The sequence below is a fragment of the Eleginops maclovinus genome, chromosome 23, assembly GCF_036324505.1.
Source record: "Eleginops maclovinus isolate JMC-PN-2008 ecotype Puerto Natales chromosome 23, JC_Emac_rtc_rv5, whole genome shotgun sequence".
NCBI classification, from domain to species: Eukaryota; Metazoa; Chordata; class Actinopteri; order Perciformes; family Eleginopidae; genus Eleginops; species Eleginops maclovinus.
Genome location: NC_086371.1, coordinates 4,645,162 through 4,667,814, shown reverse-complemented (window position 1 = coordinate 4,667,814; position 22,653 = coordinate 4,645,162). Strand labels below are relative to the sequence as shown.

General features: G+C 40.1%; 1 protein-coding gene across 1 annotated transcript; it reads left to right on the top strand.

Annotated features, from left to right (window-relative positions):
- The first annotated feature begins 1,321 nt into the window (after positions 1-1,321).
- nanos1 (nanos homolog 1) lies at positions 1,322-3,729 on the top strand. The gene has a single exon (XM_063877089.1). The coding sequence runs from the start codon at positions 1,451-1,453 to the stop codon at positions 2,159-2,161; it is 711 nt and encodes a 236-aa protein (XP_063733159.1). The 5' UTR covers positions 1,322-1,450; the 3' UTR covers positions 2,162-3,729.
- Positions 3,730-22,653: the final 18,924 nt, after the last annotated feature.

Below are 22,653 nucleotides of genomic sequence, written 5' to 3'. Positions count from 1 at the left end.
CCACAAACAGAGTCATGGCTGCATAATACCAGAAGTAATCCAAGAGGTTGTTTTGTAGTTTGGCTGAACTGACCCTTTAACAGCACTGTATGGCCCTGTGCATATGCTGGGGTTTTGTTATGCAGTCTCACATTTGAACACATTCGTTATTAGATATATTATAACCCAGATGTGTATTGTATAGTATTTGGTTCATGAGTCCTAATTGATTGTTCTGTGCAGTGTGGAAGCCTCTCTTTAAATAGCCATTCTTGCTTCTGTGTAATCACAATATACTATAATGACATCTGACTGTTATGAGGACATCGTGGCTGAAGTTCATCACCCAGCCATCATTACTGTAGGTTTTGTTTGGCTCTCTGAAGAAGAATAAGAAAGAAGGAAGGGAGGGGTCTTTGGTGTATATGGACTGCCCTGTAACTGCACTCTGCTGCCCCCTGTTGAAGAACAGCTTTGCATGGTGTGTTTACGTCAGGTCTGAGAGGACTGATGTGGTGTTTTGTCTGGATTTAACGAGGTTTTTAATGCCAGGACTCACAGCATGTCACAGTTAAACTGGAGTTTAATACACAGCAAGACGTCATAAAGGGTTAGTTCCTTCTATTAACTTTACAATGCTGCATGTAAACAGACATTTGATTACAAAAAGGTTATAAAACATACACAATGCACATGTATTTAAGGAATCTGTTTTTTATTTACACCCAATCAAAATCCAATTTGGTTTTTGTTTTTGAAATAATCAGAGTCGTTTTCCAGCAGTGGAAACTGTAAACACTAGGTTCTGGTTAAAAGGCTTTCCTCATATAGGTTACATTTTAACATAATAGGATGCATGAGCACAGATTGTTCCTCCCTGGACACAGAGACGATGGCTGCTTTATGGAACAAAGGGCCTCTGCTGCTGGCACACAAGGGGTTAAGGTGTGTGAACGCCCGGGTTGGTGCTGATGGTTTTCAGGCACGATGATTAACGATATTGATTCACGAAACACGCAGAATTCTAATGTTTAAGCACCAAGGGGGGAACAAAGAGCCGAGCTATCCTCATCGAATTGATCGATACTCGAGCTGAAATAATGTAATTAGTCTTGTGCGCGTAATTATTTCTCCGTGGCCAAATCATGAACTATTAACAACTTTTTTTCCAAAAGAAAATGCCCGAATCTCTGGAATGATGATTGATGCCGACAGAGCGCCTGGCTGCAATAAAATAAGTCTTTCTCAATGTGGCTTCTGAAGAAAGGGAGCGTGCTTTCAACCTGATCACAAACTTGGTTTTGAAGGCAGGGCGCCCCGCCCTCCTGGTCCTTATAACAAGAAAGCCTGTTCGCAGGACGTTCAAACATAACAGGAACGCTGGAGACCGCATCGCTGTGCATGAACCATTCCTGGAGACCAACTCTGGCTACAAAGACTTTAACGGATTACTCTGGTTGTTTCACTTCATATGACTGCGAGCAGACGACCAGAAGTGACCATGGATTTTCTCAATCACAACTATTTGAACGCGCGCAACCCCTACGACTACACTTTCAATTTTTGGAACGACTATCTCGGGCTCACCACGTTGGTGACGAAGAATAATAAGCTCAGCATGCCTCAGAATCCCAACTCCATCACCGAGTCCCTGAAAGCCACGCTGGGTTTGGACGACTCCCCGGCGTGTCCATGCGTAATCACGGGAGGAGTTGGAGAAAACGGGCACCTGGACTGCTGCTGCCCTTCTGGAAGCCCCCCTCCGACCTCCATCCTGGACCTGAAGGAGCGTTTCTCCATACTGAGCCCCTTCCACAGCCAGCTCGGAGTCCAGCTGCCGGAGAGAGAGGTGGGCTTCGGTGGGAGCTTCGCCGGGTTCGACCTATTCGGCATGGAGAGGAAGATGCGTAAACCAGCCTCCAGGAGCAAGCAGGAGCCCAAAATCTGCGTCTTCTGCCGTAATAACGGAGCGCCAGAGGAGGTGTACGGCTCCCACGTCCTGAAGACCCCGGATGGGAGGGTGGTGTGCCCGATTCTGAGGGCTTACACCTGCCCCCTGTGCAGTGCCAACGGGGACAATGCCCACACGATAAAATACTGTCCGCTGTCTAAAGACCAGCCATCCCAGCGACCATTAAAGGGAGGGAGGGCTGTGGGGGGTAAGAGGATGAAAATATTCTGAGCAGACAAGGCTATAGAGTTAAATTGAATTGCACTGAACAATTACCAGATGACTGTTTTGATTTCGGCTCGAGCCTTTATCCCAGTTTCATAAACATATTGATTTCCTCTAAGATCTCTTATATTTTTATAGTTATCTTTTATCCACATAGAATAATTTTATGCTTTATACATTGGATTTATTTTTCTTGCTAGTTCATAGTCATTTGAGCGTGTGTGCATATAAATACATGTATCAATAATCACAAAGTGTGAATACATTTAAAGAGTATTTTGGTCATGTAGGGAAACACACTGACATTGGCAAAGGGGATGAATGTCATATTTCTTACCAAGTATTTTTGTACGGTGAGCTAAGCTCGCTGCGATTTTCTTTCTCGTCTTAGAAAACCAAAGTTATGTTTGCCATTAAAGAAGCTCAAGAATGTGTCATTAATGAGTGCGTTTGTGCGTCTGACTGGAGGAGGAACTCTTTGATCCCATCTGCCTGCCTCAGAAACTCCACAACATATTTTCCAACTTGCTCCCAAAGTTGACATTCAATCTGCGAGGCAGGAAGAAAGAAAAAAAAAAGAGACAATGTGGCCTCTGTTTAGAGCTCATGTTCTCTGGGGAACATTATAATCAATTGTTGCCAAGTCAAACTTCTTTTCCAATCCTATGTTATAAGAATGTTCTCTGACTTCACAAGCAGTCAGACATGAGATCTACTACATTTCTTTATGTTTACATTCCCAAATAAGGGCGACACACTGGATTTCCTTTCTCCGTCAGCTCTCTCTCTTCTTTCTTTTTGTTTTGGTTTGCCCTGACAATGTAATCCACCACAGAGAGAGTCCCATTTACCTTACACTCTGAGCATGGGGTGAGGAAGAGCAAATGAATGTTCAATAACATGTGATCCCATTGTTTATTTTCCTGAAGAATCCCAAAAAAAAGATGCAAAAATGTTGTGAATGTATGATTGAAAGTGTCACTTGCAGGACTGCACATTTCTGACAGTTTTGTTTACCAAAGGAATACAATTGCATTGAAGAAATAAGAGAGATTTGCTGTATTGTATATAAAGTGATGTTTATTCAGTATTTTAACATTACAAGTGACTTCAGAGGGCGCTACCTCAACAGGATTTTGTACTTACATGTAATATGTCAACAGCAGTTTATTGATATAGTGCTGCCATTTATAATAAGGGTTTTGATAGTATTTTTGATCTTTGTATAACATAATTGTATTTTCATTTTGTTGCATTTAACATTATGGAAGTGAATTTCCAAGAAGCTATAAGCATTGCTCACCCAAAGGTGATTGTCTGTAAATAATGATTATACCCATACTTTTTAAAGTTTAGTTGTTCAATGTGACATTCTTGAGAGTGTGAAAGATATTGAAAAAGGCTGACAAAATGTGCCACTTTTAACAGAGGTTTTTTGATTAAATGAATAATAGAAGAAAAAAAAAGGAAACACTGCTGAACTTTGTTATTTATATTTTACCACAATTTCCTGTATGCTGCTGTGCAGAATAACAACATATGAATCCACTAGAGAAATAAAAACCTATCAAATATTTGGAGCTATGTGGTCATGTTTGCTCAACATCTGACTGAGAGGGTGTGTCAACTTTTTCTAAGTTATGTAAGAGTGTGGAGTTAGTGGTTTATTGACTGTCTAACTTGTTTGTTTTTAGATTGACTGTTTAAATCTCAGCAGGAAAGTCGACTAAAAACACATTTACAGGAATGGCCCTGCCTTTCCCTAATAGGCCTTTCACTGACTGCCTCACTTACTTACTAAAACAGAGAAATTGTTGGGCCATCATGCATGCAACAACACATTTCCCAGAGAAAAACTCCCCTCTAACCTTTGCTTTTGGACCAACTGATCCGCTGCTCTGGTATTTCAAAGATTTGTCTCTGAAGGACAAACACAGAGCCACGGTTGTTTGCGGTTGTTTAGGGAGGTCTGCCCACACAAGAATGTCTTGGCTTATGCCTCGCCATTCAAACGGATCATGTTTGCACTGAAGTGGATTGAATAGCTGGCCGTTCTCCGCCTGCCATCTGTGGAATGGCCGCTGCTGCTGCTGCTGCTGCTGCTGCAGACATATTAAGGGGCTCAGGAAGCTTCTTGTTTTCCTGGAAAGAGCAGTACACAGTCATGCAGCTGTGACTGCTTTCTTGGTTTCCTACAAAATGTCAAATCAGTGAGGAAACAATAAATAGGGTAGGGATCATGGTGTGTTTGTGAATGGCTGCACTGTCTGCTCAGCAGCAAAACAACCTCAGACGTACGTAATTGCTGCTGACGCCGAGCATACAGTGCAAAAACACATCAAGAGCACTGCACATACATTAGCCCCAGGCATTCAGCTGGTGTCATCCACACCTTCACCCCCCCCCCACTCCTCCTCCCCTGTCTTCATGCATCTCTCCAGCTGAGTCCGCGCCATTAAAAATGGATGACTACTAAGTGCAACAGGGATTTATCTCAGTGAGAACAGTGGTGAAAAAGCCTGGAGGGTTAGCATTTCAAACACAGTCAGCTAACAGGACCTAGTCCCTGTACGCCACAGCATCCATTAGCCACTCAGCAGACAGGGGACATAATCTACTTAGCTCACCATTTATGAGATATGTATCTTTCATGATCATATAATGTGTTTAAGGTGGTCGATCTATACAATTTGTGTGCACAACAGATCTTGCTGCAGAGCTTTAGGGGAAAAAGCAGGTTTGTTTTACCACGCTTTTATAAATATCAGAGATGAAAATGTTTTAATTAATGGGAAGAATTATGCATAAAGTGTTGACTCAGAGTTATCTCCTAGAATGAACAGCAGGATCCCCTCTGACAGGTGATTAAGATTTAGCTAACGCTCCGCAGCATTGGTTAGTCTTTGCTGTTAATGTGATTTAGAGGATTCATTAATTCACACCGCCCGTCGTTACATTTCTCTGGATGTTTCCTGTTCAAAGTGATGTAGTCAATGTGCAGTAGATTAGTGGTTCCCAACGTTTTATACAGATGTACCAGTATGGACCCATTAGGCACTCCTTCATGATACCAGTCTGATAGATGGGGTGACTTCATGGCACTGCCCGGTAATCTTTCACTTTCACTGCAGAGAAAACACAGCAGCTGACCCGAGGCTGCGAATCCAGTCAAGTCATCTTGGCTTTGTCTGGATTTAGGTTTGCTTTGTCTTCTTTTTCTAGTGTTTGTTTTGTAAGATTTGCATTTGCACCATGATCTGAGTGAAATGTAAGGGATGTTTCAACCACTTACCTTTTACAATTAGCTTTTCCATGGCTAAATATACACACTCAATTTTAGCACTTGATGTAACTGAATAAATATATGACATATAATACATCAATTACAGTAATAATCCAATGTGTCTGAAAGTTTTCCTCTCTAAAACTATTATTTGGATATTAAATCAGAGTATATATATTGGTTTAATGCAGCATAACCAAACACTATGTCTCCGTAATTGCAAAAGTGTCCTGTTGGGAATGAATTCAGTAAACACAACATGATGTTTAAGTCTGAAGCTTCATCTCTTGACATTTTAATTCAACTATCTCATGTAAAATGTCATAGTAATACATGTTTTTGCTCTATGCTTTCCTATAATACACTACATATAGCGATCCTTAAAGGACACAATGAATCTGCGCCATGTCAAAAGCATTCTTCTTTGTATTGACCCCCTATAATGATGTTTAAGGCACATTATAAGTATTATTTATAAGGAGAATTCATCTATTGCTCACATAATATGATATAAAACCTTCTTGATAGTTGTAGTCATCATGAGACGCTGTTGGCTGAAGAAATATAGGTTTTACAATATCCGTGAATACAGATAAATGTGTTTACACGCAAAGTATTTTAGTCCCTGTATTTCTTGTAATAAAGCAAACTCATTCAGACCTAATGTGTCTGCAGGACAAAGCTAATCCTGAAGCATCTCTTCTAAATGGCCTGACGGCACATTCGCATAGCATCCTTCTCTTTCATTGACCCTCATGTCGTGTTGAAGGCTGATAATAAACCACAGATCTGCAGAATTCATTTATGGGTCCTGTCCATTCCCAGAATACACTTGTAATGAGGATGCTCCTGTCGCCTAGCAACTCCTGGAGATAAAATTGGACAGCAGCTGGGCATGAAAGTCATTCAATAGAGCGAGGTAAAAGAGGATATCATCTCTGGCCTCCACATTAAGTGGCTTATTGGTGCTGGTTTGATTTTAAATTTGGAAGCAAAAAAAGAAAATTGGCATAGACGTCCTGTCAACAAATGGCTGCCCCCTGTGGTGACAACATGGATTACAAAAACATTCATACCTGCTCTGTGACACTTCATAAATTCATTGCTATTAGAAGCCAGCGATGTGGAAGGGATCATAATGACGAGTGTGGTGTTATTGAACCCTCTGTCAACAGCGCTGACCATATCCCAGCGTGCCGCGATAACAACTGTGTCCCTCCGAGGGCAGATTACAGCTTTGACGCCGTAATTGAAATTTCACAAAGGATGTATTTGAAACCAAAACCCGTTGCCCTTTAAGTGAGGCGGACAGGTTATTAAGTATCTTTCACAGCATGATCAGCTTATTTCTCAGGGGCTGTTTCACTGGTGCAGATGTACTGTCAGTAGAAATAATCCTCCAAGTCACCGGTGTGTATCCAGAGAAGATCTGCACAGCAAAGGCAACGTCAAGTTATCTTAACTTTTAACTCAGCGTGTTTTCAACAGGTGTTCTGCATCTGAAGCAAATACTCCTCTGTTTGGCTTCAGCCATGGCTCTGGGCAGTCTCAGTTTATCCATTTTTACTGGCATATTATTACATCAGTCCACAAAGATCAAACAAAACAGCAGGAGATTTGTTTGCTGCTCCTATCTGCATGGTTTTCAGAAACAGCTTTAGAATCAGGGATTTAATTTCCTCTTCACATTTCTTTCTAAACAAGCATCTTATAACAGTTTTCGGCATTATCCTGATATAAAAGATGCTTGTTGCTATTAATTTCCTATACTCAATCAGAGCATCAGAAACATAATTCATATTTATATGAGGGAAATTGGGTTTTGTGACAGTTTCTTCATTTCAGAATAAAATTAAATACAAATATTTGTAAAAAATATAAGAAGTTAAAGTAAAAATATGAAATAAAATTGAAAAACATTATTTATATAAAAATATAAAATAGAATATAAGAACTATATTTATATAAATGCAAGAACTTAAATAAAAAAATTAAAAAGTGCAATAAAAGTATTAAATAAAATACAAAATGTACATAAACATACAAATGTTAAGTAAAAATGTGAAACACAAGCGTTTCTGTGTGCCTCTGTTGCCTTTCAGCTCGCTCCTTTGTTAGTACAGCTCCATCCTGCTAATCCCTCTATCAGCAGAGATAATCAGGCGTACTGAATGTAGCAAACAAACATGTCAATAAACTCCCTCACTGAAAACAAGACCATCGTATTGGAAACCAGACATAATTTTAAGAAGTATTGTTTTGGAATCTGGCCTTGAAGAATATCATATCCTGTTTTATACTTGTGGGATAAAAAATGAATGATTTTGGACTGAAGAGAGGTTTAGAAACACAGTATTCCTTAATTCTGCACACGGTGCGCCAATCGTTGCTTAAAATGCATGGTGGATTTGGAAAGTTGCAATTAATATTCCCTTGCTATGTCCTAAAAGGTATGAAAAAAGTGGGGAGGGGTTACACACGGCAAGCATTAATTCTGAGGAACAGTAATCTGTGCATTTGTTCAGTTTGCTCTTGGTGTGAACTTCTCACAAAGGAAAAAAGTCAGCCATGCAACTTGTTGGAGCCAGTATTTCATTTACAAAAAAGGGCCACCTAATCGGTTACGTCTGTAGTCAAGACCATATCAAGGACTGCAATTCCCACAATGCCAGAGTCTACAGTTACAGAGACATGTTACCTGAACATATTAAATCCAGGAATTCACAATTTTAATCATTTGTTGCTTGTGAAAAGTCTTCGACAGTCGAAGGTGCGGTACACACACACACACACACACACACACACACACACACACACACACACACACACACACACACACACACACACACACACACACACACACACACACACACACACACACACACACACACACACACACACACACACACACACACACACACACACACACACACACACACACACACACACACACACACACACACACACACACAGGTTGTCCATTGTCACAGCGTCCTGCTTTTTCATTCACCCACATAATAACAATGTTTGGAAGCAGATAATAAGTTACAGATCTGCACAATTCATTCATTGCTCTCATCATTTCCCAGAATACACTGGTACATTGAGGATGTTCCTGTCGCCTAGCAACTCCTGGAGATAAAATTGGACGGCAGCCAAGCATGAAAGTCATTTGAAAGAGCGAGGTAAAAGGGGAAATCATCTTCAACCTTCAAATGATGGCACAGTGGGGCTGATCTGAAGCCAGTTATCTGCACAGCATTCAGAAAACAGATGCATGTTTATATACTTACAGATTCATAATGAAGATGCAAGTTAAAAACTGATATGGATATGTTGTTGCTGCGTGGGAAAAGAGCCCCAGTGTAAAAGATGGATTACCTTTGTTATAATCTCACCTAATTGAGTATGAGTGTGAGTTAAGTGCTTTAGCTCTATTATCCACTGTTTGCAGCTATAATAGCACACGAGATAAAGAAGACATTTATTCACACTGTTATTGTTAAACTATGTGTTATATTTGTCAAAATGGCTACAAACGATCTATAAACTGTAAAGATAATTACAAAAGTTAAATAGTGACAGTTAACCCATCTGTTTGTTATGTCCCTGATCTATTCCAGGTGTGGCGTAATGCATTAAACGTGTTATCTGGCACTACAGACTACTTGACTAGCATCCAAACTCAATTGTTGATTGTGTTTTGCTTGTTCAGGGAGAAAAACCTGATAAACTAAAGTATAATTGGGAACAGATTTAGTTTTTTCAGTCCGCGTATCTACACAGTAAACCCGGTTGTGTTTTGAGCGTGCCGAGGCGTTCGCTGCCCAAAGCTGAAAACATTTAAATAATCTTTGAAAACAACTCAGGTTTCACACAGGCCTTGTAAAAATGGTATAAAAGTACAAACATCTCTGGTATGCTAATAGTAAAGTTAACGCTCCAGTTCCCGACAACAAACTACTTCTGCGCACTTTAGTTGTTTATTTACACTTCAAAAGTCATTAAAATGAACAACACCTGATTTTCATTTTGCTGCTTTTGTCTAAAAACTAATGCACAGGGAAATAGTGGAGCAACTGAGATGTATGCAGACATTTTGCATAAGTTGCATGTGCAAAATTTACAAAAATTCAAATCAAATTAGACATTTTGCTAAAAAGTGCAAAAAGGAAAGATTATTTGTCACAACTGGGACGCATTGATTTTGGTATAACAACTGCAAATATCACTCACTGTTCTGTACACACTACTTGCTAGTATGGAGGTGAACCATGCAAAGGGCACATACAACATTTATAGAAACGGGTTGAGAGACACTTTAGGATCCTCTTGATCGTTTGACCTCTGAGAATATCTTCAAACTGAGCCGAGTAACGGAAAACACGTGTGACTGATGGTAAATAAGATAGGGTTGTAAGTCACACCAGGAAATCTGTATCCAAGTACTTGATGTTTTATGGATAACAATTTGTTTTCATTCATATCCAGCCAACTTAATTCCAGTAGGCGAAGTGTTCATTTAAAATGGCCCAGGGTTGTTTTCCTGTGATGGTGTTGCTACATTGATCACCGTCCAAGTGGTAAATTGATCTGTTTTCCATCTTGTCTTATTTAATAATGCAGTGGATTAAAAGGGCCAGAGGGTGGTCTTTTCCACCCAGTCGAGATAGTTGGGTGAAGCTGATGGAAATGTTACTAAAGGTTTCAGGGAAGATGTATTTCTCTGTAGGAGGGAGCATCAACAGTTTGACTTGTGGTTTGACCAAACTTTATTCAGCTGCTTCTTTCGTTTTGTGAATTCTGTGTCTCTTATACTTGGAAGAAGAACTTTACCATGTAACCACAACCAAACTATTGCAGTACAGGAAACCAAAGATTACACTGCTGGGAGTTACTGTGAGAGTTGAGTTTTGCTTTCCAGGAATAAGAGAAACAGTTCTGGTTTGTGAAGCATTTATGACTTGCTTTACCTTTTTACCTCAATAATTGATGTTTAAGCTGAGTGATAAAGATCGTGAATTTACTTAAATGTCCTTGAAGGGTCCCAAACTATGCTCAGGTTCATATTTGTATTTTGAGTCTCTCCTGTGACATGTCTCCATGCTTTAATGTTCAAAAAGCTCTTTATTTTTCTCATACTGCCTGTGCTGCAGCACCTCTTTTCACCCTCTGTAGGGAACCAGAGCCCAGTCTGCTCTGATTGGTTAGCTGGCCGGCTCTGTTGGGATTGGTCAACCGCTTAGAGATGTCCCGCCCCTTAGCCTATCACGTATAATGTGTTGGAGCGCTAGCCAATAGAAGCGTAGTGGTGTCACTATGTTCCTGAAGTAAACAAAGGAGTCCAAATGGAGGCGTTTCAGGCAGGGGGAGGGGTGTGTGGGAGAGAAACCCTCTGGAGGGAACACAGTGATTTTAACCTTTGTAGAAAACATACATGCAAAAAAGAAACAACTATATAATCACACTACAGGAAAGGGAAAACCCCCAAAGCATAAAAGGGTCCCTTTTAAACAACTCTGTAATTTGTTTTTCTTATTTGTCTCTACATTTCCACATAGAATAACCACTGGTGGATACAGTATGGATACTGTACTTTTACTACTACTAATTTGTTCCTACAGAAACACGACAGGTGCCGCTAAGAAGAGGCTCATTCATGGAAAGGATCAGAGGAGCAGCCCGGCCCGAGTGAGTTGTGTACAGTTAATGTGTTTTTGTCAGTGGGAAAATTCCAGTGCTGCACCGGGTCCCATGTGGTTGTGGTTTGGGTGAGAGGCACAGTAATGCGTTTGTGACGCAAAAGGGAGGAAATTGCAGAAGCTTCCTGCACAACTGTGCTTTTGTACCACTTCCAGGTGGATACGAGGCCAGTGTGCAGGCAAACAAGACCCTCAGCGACTTTGGACCAGAGTGAGGGAGGATGGTGCAACAGCACAACCCGGAGGTTGAGAGAGGTACTACACCTGGGAGGATTAAAACCACTTCAGTTTACTGAAATATCTTGGGACAGGTATTTCAAAGTTGCTGCTGATGAGGGTTCACAAGAGGCTCAGTAGCAGAGGAGAATAATATAAAACTAATGATAGAGTCCTGAATCGTCGCACTTTGACTCATTTACAGACAACTTTGTTTTAATCCATTCTGCTGACTTCAGCTTCGACTTCATCACAGTTCAGAACCACTAGCTGATCAAAAAACCCACTAGCTGATCAAAAAACCCACTATCTCAACATCCCTCCATAGGTCATTCACTTCATGAACTCCTCAGCGGCAGACCCACAGATTCAGTAACATCATCAACCATCATCTCTAACACCTGTGTCCTTAGTTCCGTGCTTTACCTCCTTTTATGCTTTTACACAAATCAAAGCCCCTTAACCCATAGTATAACAAAATTGGATGACACTCTAATCTAAAATCCGAATAATCTTAAGAAACGTTCACATCAAAAATCCTTCCCAATGTGGCGTTAGATAAAACGTTGAGTGCATTTTTTTTGGTTTGACTTTTTGCTTTTAGAGTTGTGCATATTTTCCAATCATCAGTGATTAAAACCCAGTTGAATCCGGATTTGGACAGTTTTGGTGTTCGCTCTATATCAGACCCCCCCGTGTTCAAACTCTCAACAACCTCCACCTACTTCTGTGACCTCATCTAACGACACACCCCGACCCGTTGCCTCAGGTCTGCTGGCGCTAACCTACTGCAGCCCATCAGAATCGAAGCTCCGGACCTGGGGCAACAGGGCCTTCACTGCAGCCTCCCCTCTCACATCATTCAATAAAGCCCTCAAAACTCACCTTTCCACTCTTGGCTTCAACTACTCAACCTCTAACCCCTCGCCCTATTCCACCTAGCTTAGCACTTTTTAATGTGTTGTTATTTTTCTTTACTTGCTTGTATATAAATTACATGTCTTATTATTATTATATATATGAAGAAGATGAATAGTGAAGCTGTTATTGATAAGCATGCAGGGAACGTGCAGCTTAAATCAATTGAAGGACCCAACAGATCAAAACTCTACAGTCATCTTGTGATATTATTTTCCATTTTACTACAGCGACTGATTTAGTGTGAAAGATTTAATTGGAATATGTTATTGTTTCGCACTATATGGATATTGCTGTACCATATCTTCACCTATTGACTGAGTATACTATAGATTGGCTGTCTTTAAATCGTTACCATGCAGAGACAACGTACCTAGTTTTGATGAAGATGAATCACCTGGTAGTTTGTGCTGGGCTCAGATTTGGGAGTTAAAAGTTTGATCAGGAAGAGGATTATATTTCACAACCAATTTCCCAAGACGTTAATTGCACTTTGTCTAAAACAGCCTCAGCTTGCTATACTGTTTTATTAATATCCAATTACAGTGCCACGCAATAGCCTTGTTTTGATAAGTCCCCCTGTGGGAAACACATGTCAAACCATGGCACTGTTAATATGCATTCTCCGAGCATTTACAGGAAACTAAAACCAACTTTCTTCTTTTCACTTTTGGTTGTAATCACAGGGGAGTTATGGTCAGGAATAATGGCCATTCACAGTCTGCCATCTGCCCTTATATAGCCTACTTCAGTCTAAATTGTGGTTTTCCTTCATAATTAACAGGCAACATTTCCCATCTGGCTCAGCTGCGGCTAACATTTCCCATCTGCTACGGTATATGTTCATTTTATTCTCTCCTGACTTCCATTAAAACTAAAGTGTGATGTTTGATTAAAAGATTAAAAGCTGAGAAAGTAGAAAATCTAGACTGCGACGGACCAACACCTGAGTAAACCAGCTAACAACAAGCTTCTGTCACCTAAAAAAAAGACTTCCAGTTTCATAGATGTACTTTATGTCTGTGAGTAAGTGTTAAAGTGCACGTGTTGTCTAGTGCAAGAAGTGAAACAACCCATACACACATTTACTGTAGGTTAAAGTCGCTAAGGGTTTAAAGCATTCAATTAAAGCAGTGCATGGGATGCATGATCCCCATGTTTATATGTGTATCGATGTCTCGGCTGCACTGTGGAGCTACATTATCTTCAGATCTTTAAAGGGGAGTCAAAGTACGGATCATTTTTAACCTATAGCACCCTCTGGTGTTTTCATATACAACTACAGATGGTGTAGAACAACCTATTTTCCTATTGGACAACTGATTTAATACATTCACAGTCTTTAAGAAGTCATTGAAAACAAGATACATTTTTTACCTCTGAATTATTTGTTTATAATATATTATGCATTACTTCTCAATATCGGATTTATAATGAGTTTGTATTTCATAATTCTGTCCAACTCTCTGAGGTTAGAGCTCCTTGTGCTCCCTCAGCCATATACGGAGGGACATTTTTTCTAGGAATAACATTTTCCTTTGCTATTATTCTGTTCTCCCTTGTGGTTGAGAGGTTAAAGGGGCCCAATTATGCTCAACTTCTCAAGTTGATATTCGTATTTTGTGCTTCTACACATGATGTCTCCATGATGTTCAAAAAGCTCTTTATTTTTCTCATACTGCCTGTTATACAGCACCTCTTTTCACCCTCTGTCTGAAACCAGAGCCCAGTCTGCTCTGATTGGTTAGCTGGCCAGAGAGAAGAGATGTCCCGCCCCTTAGCCTATCACTTCGAATGTGTTCGAATGTGAGTGCTAGCCGATAATAGTACATGTGTTACATAGTGATGTCACTATGTTACTGAAGAAAATAAAGGAGTCAAATGGAGGCAAACACAGGATGTTAGACCTTTCAGACCACTTACATACACAAAAACATATATTAACACACTACAGGAAAGGAATAACCGAAAGTATAGCCCTTTTAAAATGACTGCGTGTAATGCAAGACCATGCACCCCTCATAATGAGCAGTGGGTCTGTCAGTAGGGGCTTGGACTGGGAATCGTAGGGTCGCTGGTTCAAGTCCCAGAACAGACTTGAAATATGGAAAGTGGACTGCTACTTGGAGAGGTCCCAGTTCACTTCCTAGGCCCTATAGTGGTGCCCTTGAGCAAGGCACCGGACACCTCCAATCCCCCCTCCCCATTGCTCACCGGGTGCTGCACAATAGCTGCCCACTGTTCCTAGTACTAGGATGGGTTAAATGCAGAGGACCAGTTTCACTGTGTGTGCTCTGCTGTGTGCATGTATGTGACTAATAAAGAGGGTTTCATCCTCCGATTCTATCTTCTAATGATGAATCAAATTCAATCTGCTTTTCCAAGTTAGTGAGATAAGATATCCTGATTTGATGGGATTAAAGAGAGAGGTCGAGTCTTGTTTTTTATACTCATGATGGTAATCTATATTTAAAAAGAAAGCTTCATGGGTAATTCCCAGGACTGGCTGGAAAAATGTTCACAAATGGGAAGTATAGAGTGAAATGTTCCCTTTCCTTAAACAAAAACACTGACAAAACGCATGGTATTCACCTGAAACCCGGACCGCCCAGGTGTGAATCTGTGGAAGAAAAGACCACGCTGAGTCGGTGGCTCACTTTGAAAGCAGCTGAATAATGTCTGATTGCGCTCGGCGTGGTGGTTAATTAAAACCACCATCAGTGATTGTCTGAAATAAAACAGCTGTTTGAAAAATATTTCAGGAAGGAAACCAGACTTTCTTTTGTTTCCTGGCCAAATCCTGACATCTGAAAGCAGCCAATACCATCCCAGAATGAATAATGAGTGTGTGTTCTGTACAACAACAAAAAAAAAGCCTCACACAAGCTCTCTGCATATCTCATAAAATATAGACGATATCTTGTTACTGTTGAGATTACGTTGCCTGTAAACATTGCAATGATAGTTAAATATTCCACTGATAAGGACACATGTTGAGTAGCCTGTCATACTCATAGGCCTTTCTACTTCAACTCCTGCTGAACTTTGTGAATATTCTCTATTAGCAACAGCCTCAAAGCATTAAACGTAAAGTCATTAATCAGAATCACACATCTGGTTCACTGACAACTCATTACCATACTTTTTTTCACTGTAATTACCTTTGATTAACCATTTGCAAAGAAGGTTAGAAAGAGTACTAGAATATTATACTTGAGGACATGTCCTTTTTCTACTGAAATATAATATATTATACTCTTAAGTACATTTTACATTTTAAAAAGGGAAAGTAATTGGAGGGAAAGTTGTTTGAATAATTGTAATAATGTGACAGTATTCAGTAGAACTTGAGAACACATTTGGGCTACACAATTTAGTACATTATCATCTGAAAAATACACAACACACCATAGAGACTTGATATGGGCCTACTCAGAGGTGGGAGGAGTACTTAAATCTTGTACTTGAGTAAAAGTAGAAGTACCAGAGTGTAGGAATACTCTGTCACAGTAAAAGTCCTGCAATCAAAATGTTCCTCAAGTAAATTACTTAAGTATTCTCATCAAAATGTACTTAAAGTATCAAGAGTAAAAGTAGTCATTGTTTGATTGGTCCATTTCAGAATAATATCTCTGATATGTTTTATAATTATTGATCATTAAAGTGTTCTCAGAGCTGGTAAAGGTGCAGCTATAGTTTTAATTGCTTTGTATACTGCGGGGTAAAAGTACACCATTTACGTCTGAGTTGTACTGGATTAAAAGTATAAAGTAGCATTAAATAGAAATACTCAAGTAATGTACAAGCATCTCAAAATGTTACCTAAGTAAAGTACTTAAAACGTAAATGTACTACGTTACTTCCAACATCTGGGCCTACTAGTGGGAGGACTTTGCAGCCTGCACAACAGATTTCCCCAGTGTACTCAAAATAAATATGAAAAATGACCATCACAAAAGATCAGTAGCTAAGGAGACCACGGCGGGTGCAACAAGCATTATCAAGCTCCAGGAATAATACAGCCATTTCTTATAGAACCAACAGCACAGGACATGCAACCTATAAACAATGAACTCAACAGAGGCTGCAGCACCAACAAACACATGAAAAAGAAAAAGGAGCTGCACATTTTTTAAGCAACTTGTAGTGCACACCCCCCCACACAATGCTATGTTGCCAAGTAACACTGACATCCTCCCAAACCATCATACTGCAGGTGTGTTGTTGTACTGACCTTGCTGTCTGTACGGCTTTCTGTGAGTCCACTCCAATCTGCTCCAGGCTCATCTCTGCTTCTTCATTCTCAGCCTCTCAACGATTTCATGATGAATTGAGAGAGGCTCTGCAGTCACACACAGCAGAAAGTGCTCACACACCTCACTGAAGGTAAAAGTTCCCCAGTGAACGCAGAGGTTCCAGATGAGTATCCACGATAAACATTTTAGCCTGTTAGCCTGTTAGCTACACCTGAACGCACCTGTTTGTGACGTAGGCTACCATCTTGGGTGCGTTTGATTTGCACTCCCCGTGCTGGCTGATGGTGTATTACATCATTTTGTTCCTGATTATCCATGGCAAATTCGTCATCCACAAATCCAAAAAGGTCTGATTTCTTACAGTGCTTTCATTGCTTTGTTGGTTATCTCATCTTGAAAACGAGGAGGAAAGACGGAAACTAGAGATGCATGAACGTCTTCTGCTTGTACAAAGTTGTTTTTGTTATTATGTTTATGACAATTGCTGTTACACGTGTCGGTTGTAAATACAAAGCGTTAGGGAAATCATTGCTAGATTAAACATGGATGCAAAATGTTCCTTTTGTTTTGTTAACTATACCACGGTACAACAATGACTTTTTTTTTTACGTTACCCCTGCTATGCCAAGATCCCTCAGTTTAATTGTGCTCCGTTTTGTGCAGAATCTCAGCAAGCTGTAGTCTCACTGGCTGCCACAAGGGGTCAGTCTTCTACAACCTACAAAAGGGAGGCTTCAAGTTACATCTTTATCCGTGACAGGACGATGTGTTCAGGAAAGAGTGGTCGTGGAGGGAATATGGGTTGCCAGTAGCAAAACTGAACATTGTGTCACACACATACAATCAGCCATAACAGCCCGATCAATGCTACACTAGGGGGCGTAAAGGAATATAATTATGATTAAACAACGTCAGACTGTCTTCATGACGGTATCAAGCCCGGTTAAAGAGAACAAAGTGATGACATTTTTAAATCATGAAACCAGTCTGAAGTGAGTTTATTTTTGATGTCTTTGCTGTTGAGTGAAATCAACTGCAAAACTTACCCAGAATGCATGCATTGCCATTATCACCTATAATAAAGCTAATAAACCCCAATATTACTTCCCCTGAAATCTACGTCCTTTGTAATTGATTATTTTGGACATGTTTTTCTATTAGATTTTTATAAAAGAAATGAGCTTTAAGGTAATTCAATGTACTTAAAGTAAGAGCATAGCTACATGGTGGATACAGGAGGTTTTAACTGATGAACTAGTCTCTTTATTCTTCATGACACAAACATATTTTATTAAAACAGTTAACATTTTAAAGATATGTGAGGTTTTATACTCCCTTTAAGTATTTTGTTGGATATGATTTGTTGAAACGATGATGACAAAAGTGCATTATGTACACAAATGTGTTTATATATGCAACCAAAATGATTGTGGACTCTGATATTTAAGAGGTTTTCTTCCCATGCAGGCGCATTTAGAAATGAATGGACTCAAGCTAAACAGTTCAAACTGAAATGAAACCAGATGCAGTCAACATTTTTAAAAACATTCAACATCAGATTCTGTATTGGCATTTTGTTTCAGCTGTGAACTTTGGTTGGAAACGTGGATGATCCCAAAATAAAGTGTGTCCTCGCATCTTCAGTCCAACCATCTGCTTTATTCTTCTTTTTACTCACCATACTTAACTCACCACATCCAGGAGGATCCATATCATTTCTAAAGGAATTTAACCGTTCACAGCCTCTCAAAACTCCACCTACCTCTAAATAATAGCTCTGTTTTTTTATAGCCCCACTACACACACACACACACACACACACACACACACACACACACCCTTCAATGAATGTTAATGCAATATGGCCGCAGCCTGGCAAGGGGTGGGGATTGACTTGTTTCCAAACACTTAATTCAATTTGTCATCGCCTTTCAGGGAGGCTCAAGTGGTCTAATTTGTGTTAATGAGGGGTAATAAAGTCATAGCCCCCTATATTACTGCCAGGGGGGCGTAAGAGAGTGTGTGTTAAGGGTGTGTGTGTGCAGGGATGAGGGGGGGTTGTAGGTACGCTTTGGTCTCAGGCGGCCTGCAGGATGTTCTCCTTCTTGCCGTCCATCAGGACACCATCACCCCTCCTTTCTCTCTATTGTACCCCTAATTAGATAGCCTTTGTTGGGCTAATGCTGCCGCCATCTGGTCAGCCATCCGGGGGTGTCGGCCGCAGGGTTGAGGTGGGGGGACCCAGAAGGAAGGGTCTCTGTGGTGGGGAGGCCCTTCTCCTCCCATCCTCCCCTCAATTCAATACCTCTGGACAGGACCATCTTCCCCCTTTGGCTGACACCACAAGGACCCTTTCACACTTGAAGGAATTAGTGAAAGATTGATGTCTCCCTGTGTCAGTGTGAGAGGGCGTAGCGACACCGCGGTGAGACTTTCTCCCAGCAGCCGTCGTATTGTATTCCCCATCAAGAAACCTCCTGCAGGCGGATAAAATATCAGTCTGGAAGGCTGTGAGTTGTAGACTGGAGCTGTTTGGTAGTAAAATATCCGATAGTAGAAGGTCGTGGTCACAGTGGGCATCTGCCAGGTGTGTTAGTGAGAGAATGTGTTGCAGGTGGACGGTAAAAAGTGAATTTTCAGATGTTTTTTGCCATCATCTTTCATCCACAGGAGACCCTTAAAGCAACACCGTGGCTTATTCAACACTGTCACTTCAAAAAAGATGGTCAAACATTGAAAGACACTCATGCATACTTCATTAGCCACAGCTCTGGCATCTGAACTACTTCATATCTGGGATGAGCATTCATTTTCTTACAATGATCATTAACTTAAAAGCAGCATTTCTCTTTTATTGCACACACCAGTCTGTATTCGCCACAAGTAAGCGGGTGTACATATCAAGCTAAAATCATTATGCAAATACAGGAATAACAGCATTTACTGGTCTTTTTGGTTCCAGTATGACCTGTGACCCTGCAGAGGATAAGCAGGTACAGATAATGGATTGATGGATGGGTTTCAGAAGGAGATAATTATTGATCAATGTCCTCTTTTGTTTAGTTGTTGATTAGTTTGCAGACACACAAATCAACACAAGCCCTAACATCTTCCATCCTCTCCTTCACTGGTACTGATTATTGTCCTATTGCAGGATAAGTTATGGTAAGAAGGTGGTTAAACTTTAAGAATTCAGCTCACTTGCTGCCTTCAATACACGAGTTAACTCAAGCCCAGCTTTGTTTCAACCAAGTTAAGTTATGCAAATTGTACACTAGTTAAATCACAATTCAGAGTCAAGATAACTTTAACGTTATTCATACCAATTGCCAGTTCAAGGGAACGTAAAACATGATGCGTTTCACACCTTTGGCATATAATCCCAGGAGAATTCTGACACAGAGCTGCTCGTATTTGACAAGTGATTTCTGCTGTGCTAAACAGATTAACAAATCAGAAAGAAAAGGACTTTTTCCCAGTGACACCCTCTTTCTGTTGTCAATCAGCGTGTTTGTTTTGTTAATAATGTTTGTGTTGGGGACTATGCATGTGTGAACGTGTGTGTGTGAGTGTGTGTGTGTGTGTGTGTGTGTGTGTGTGTGTGTGTGTGTGTGTGTGTGTGTGTGTGTGTGTGTGTGTGTGTGTGTGTGTGTGTGTGTGTGTGTGTGTGTGTGTGTGTGTGTGTGTGATGGGGGGAGTTGTTAAAACTCTGTTGTTGATGTCTTAAGTCTGCTTCTCTTTTCTTTCAAGCGGAGAGCACAACCCTTCCATGACCCTGAGCAGTTGGCTGCCTGCGCCTCCTTCACGCCTCTTTCATCCCACCCAGAACAACATCGTCCATCTGCACCCCCCCTCCTCGACAGGCCGGGACACAGGCTGCCATGTGCCTGCGGACACACACACACACACACACACACACACACACACACACACACACACACACACACATACACACACACACACACACACACACACACACACACACACACACACACACACACACACACACACACACACACACACACACACACACACACACACACACACACACACACACACACACACACACACACACACTCAAGTTTGTGGGTAATGGAGTTTTCTAATGAGACTCTTGGTCAGTTGCAATGTTGTGAGACATTTTGCTGCATCACACAGCTGTGATTAAACCCATTACCAGGTCATAATGTCTTTCAAATATCCGTATTTTATTGACATTTCCCGATGCATTTCCATGTTTTTGGTATGTTTTATAAATGTGATAGAGAAAGCAGTGGTGGTCAGCACACAAAGGAAACAGAACCATGTGCAGAAACTTGAATTACTTTAACAGGAAGTGCAAAGAAGAAGACATCAAATTGCTGCTGAACTGGTTGACAAGTGAAAGGAAAAGTGGGAAATTCCTGAGAGAAATCTTATTTTTGGCATCATTCATGAATGTCTAAAAAGCCTAACAAAAGAATATCCAATTGCATTTGTGAATTGTTACGACTATGTTTGTCAAATATACATGCAGTGGTGAACTGTTAGTACGTTACTGATATTTAAGTACTCCTTAGACATACTAATTATATTTCACTTGAGTATTTCTTTATACTTATACTCCAGTACATTTCAGAGGCTCATATTGTACTTTCTACTCCTCTTCATTTATTACACACTCACAGTTACATGCTCCTTTTTATAATTAAAAACACTTGATGTGCTTAAAGATACCATGTAGTATATCTGGTATTTTACAAAGTATCTGAACTTTGCTTCATATTGACAAACTAAAATGCCCTTAAATGTATTTGTTTGTAAAGACATTAGGATGATTTATATTCTGTAATACGATGTTACTGTGAAAAGAGCCAGCTGTATGACAAGTAGTTTTACTTTTGATAAATAAGTACACTTAGCTGGTAATACTTTACTTCTACTTACAGTAAGAAACATTTTAAAAGCAGGACTTTTATTTGAAATTGAGTATTTTTAGGCTGCATTTTTTAAATTCACTTTTGCTTGTCATCAGACAACCCTATGTACTGTACTTTCTATCAACAGCATTTTTTTTTTAAATCTAAGAGCAGCCATAGTTAGTCATTCTTATTTTAAAAAGTCAGCTTTAACTTCCTGTCAGCAAAACTTTTCTAACAACAGTAAGAAAAAAGGGAAACTAATTAAATACCTCTTAAGAAAATGCATGCTTCCAGCTACTTTTGTACACTATTTTTAATTATAAATTATTTATAGTTTCTTCCAAACACTCAGGATTACACAAGACAATGCATTACCCGGTAGTCCCCTCTGGATCCACATAGTATAAATCAAACTTCTTGCCTAATAAATGCACAGAAAGCAGCACATTCCTAACATGCGTTGCTGACTCTCAGCTTCATTCCTGCCATTTCTCCACTCCGTGTTGAAATTCACAGAACACAGCAGACTGTGGCTGCAGCAGCGAGCGGCTTTGAAATGTTTTATTTATATAGCTGAGAAAGTTTTCCTTGGAATTATAAACTGTGAATAACTTCGGAGCAGCTCGAGCCTAAATTCTCTAATCCCGAAAGTCAAACTTCATTAAAGCACTTGATTTATCTTCCAAAGTTTTTTCTTTTTTCAGCCACATGTTGAGCACACCCTTCGTGTAATGGTCTTATTAAGAGGGAGTTGGTTTCCAAGCAAACTGGCCCGTGTCTCCGATAGCAAAATTAGCCTTGAATGAAATCAAATACAATTAAGGAACTTATTAGTTCTTGTCATGTTCATGTGGGTAATACAATAAACACGGCCCTCAAATAATCACAACCATCAGGGCTGCAATCATACTAACAATCGAATTCCCCTGAATAATATACCTACATTACAGAGACTTGGCTCAGTTGGATTCAGTGTTATTATAGGTGCCTTTAAAGCTTACGCACTGTGTTTCAAAGGTGTTAAGCAAGACTTCAGTACCGTAACAACATTTTCATAGCCTCTGTACAAATGGCATTTCTTACATGTAAACACAGTTAGTAGTGAGCAAAAAGCTAAGTGTCAACTTTGCTAAATGCATGAACATAACTCAGTGCAAACTCAAAGCTTTCTGAGGGTGGTTAATATACATGTATATTGTGTTGCAGTAGTGAAAGAAGCCTT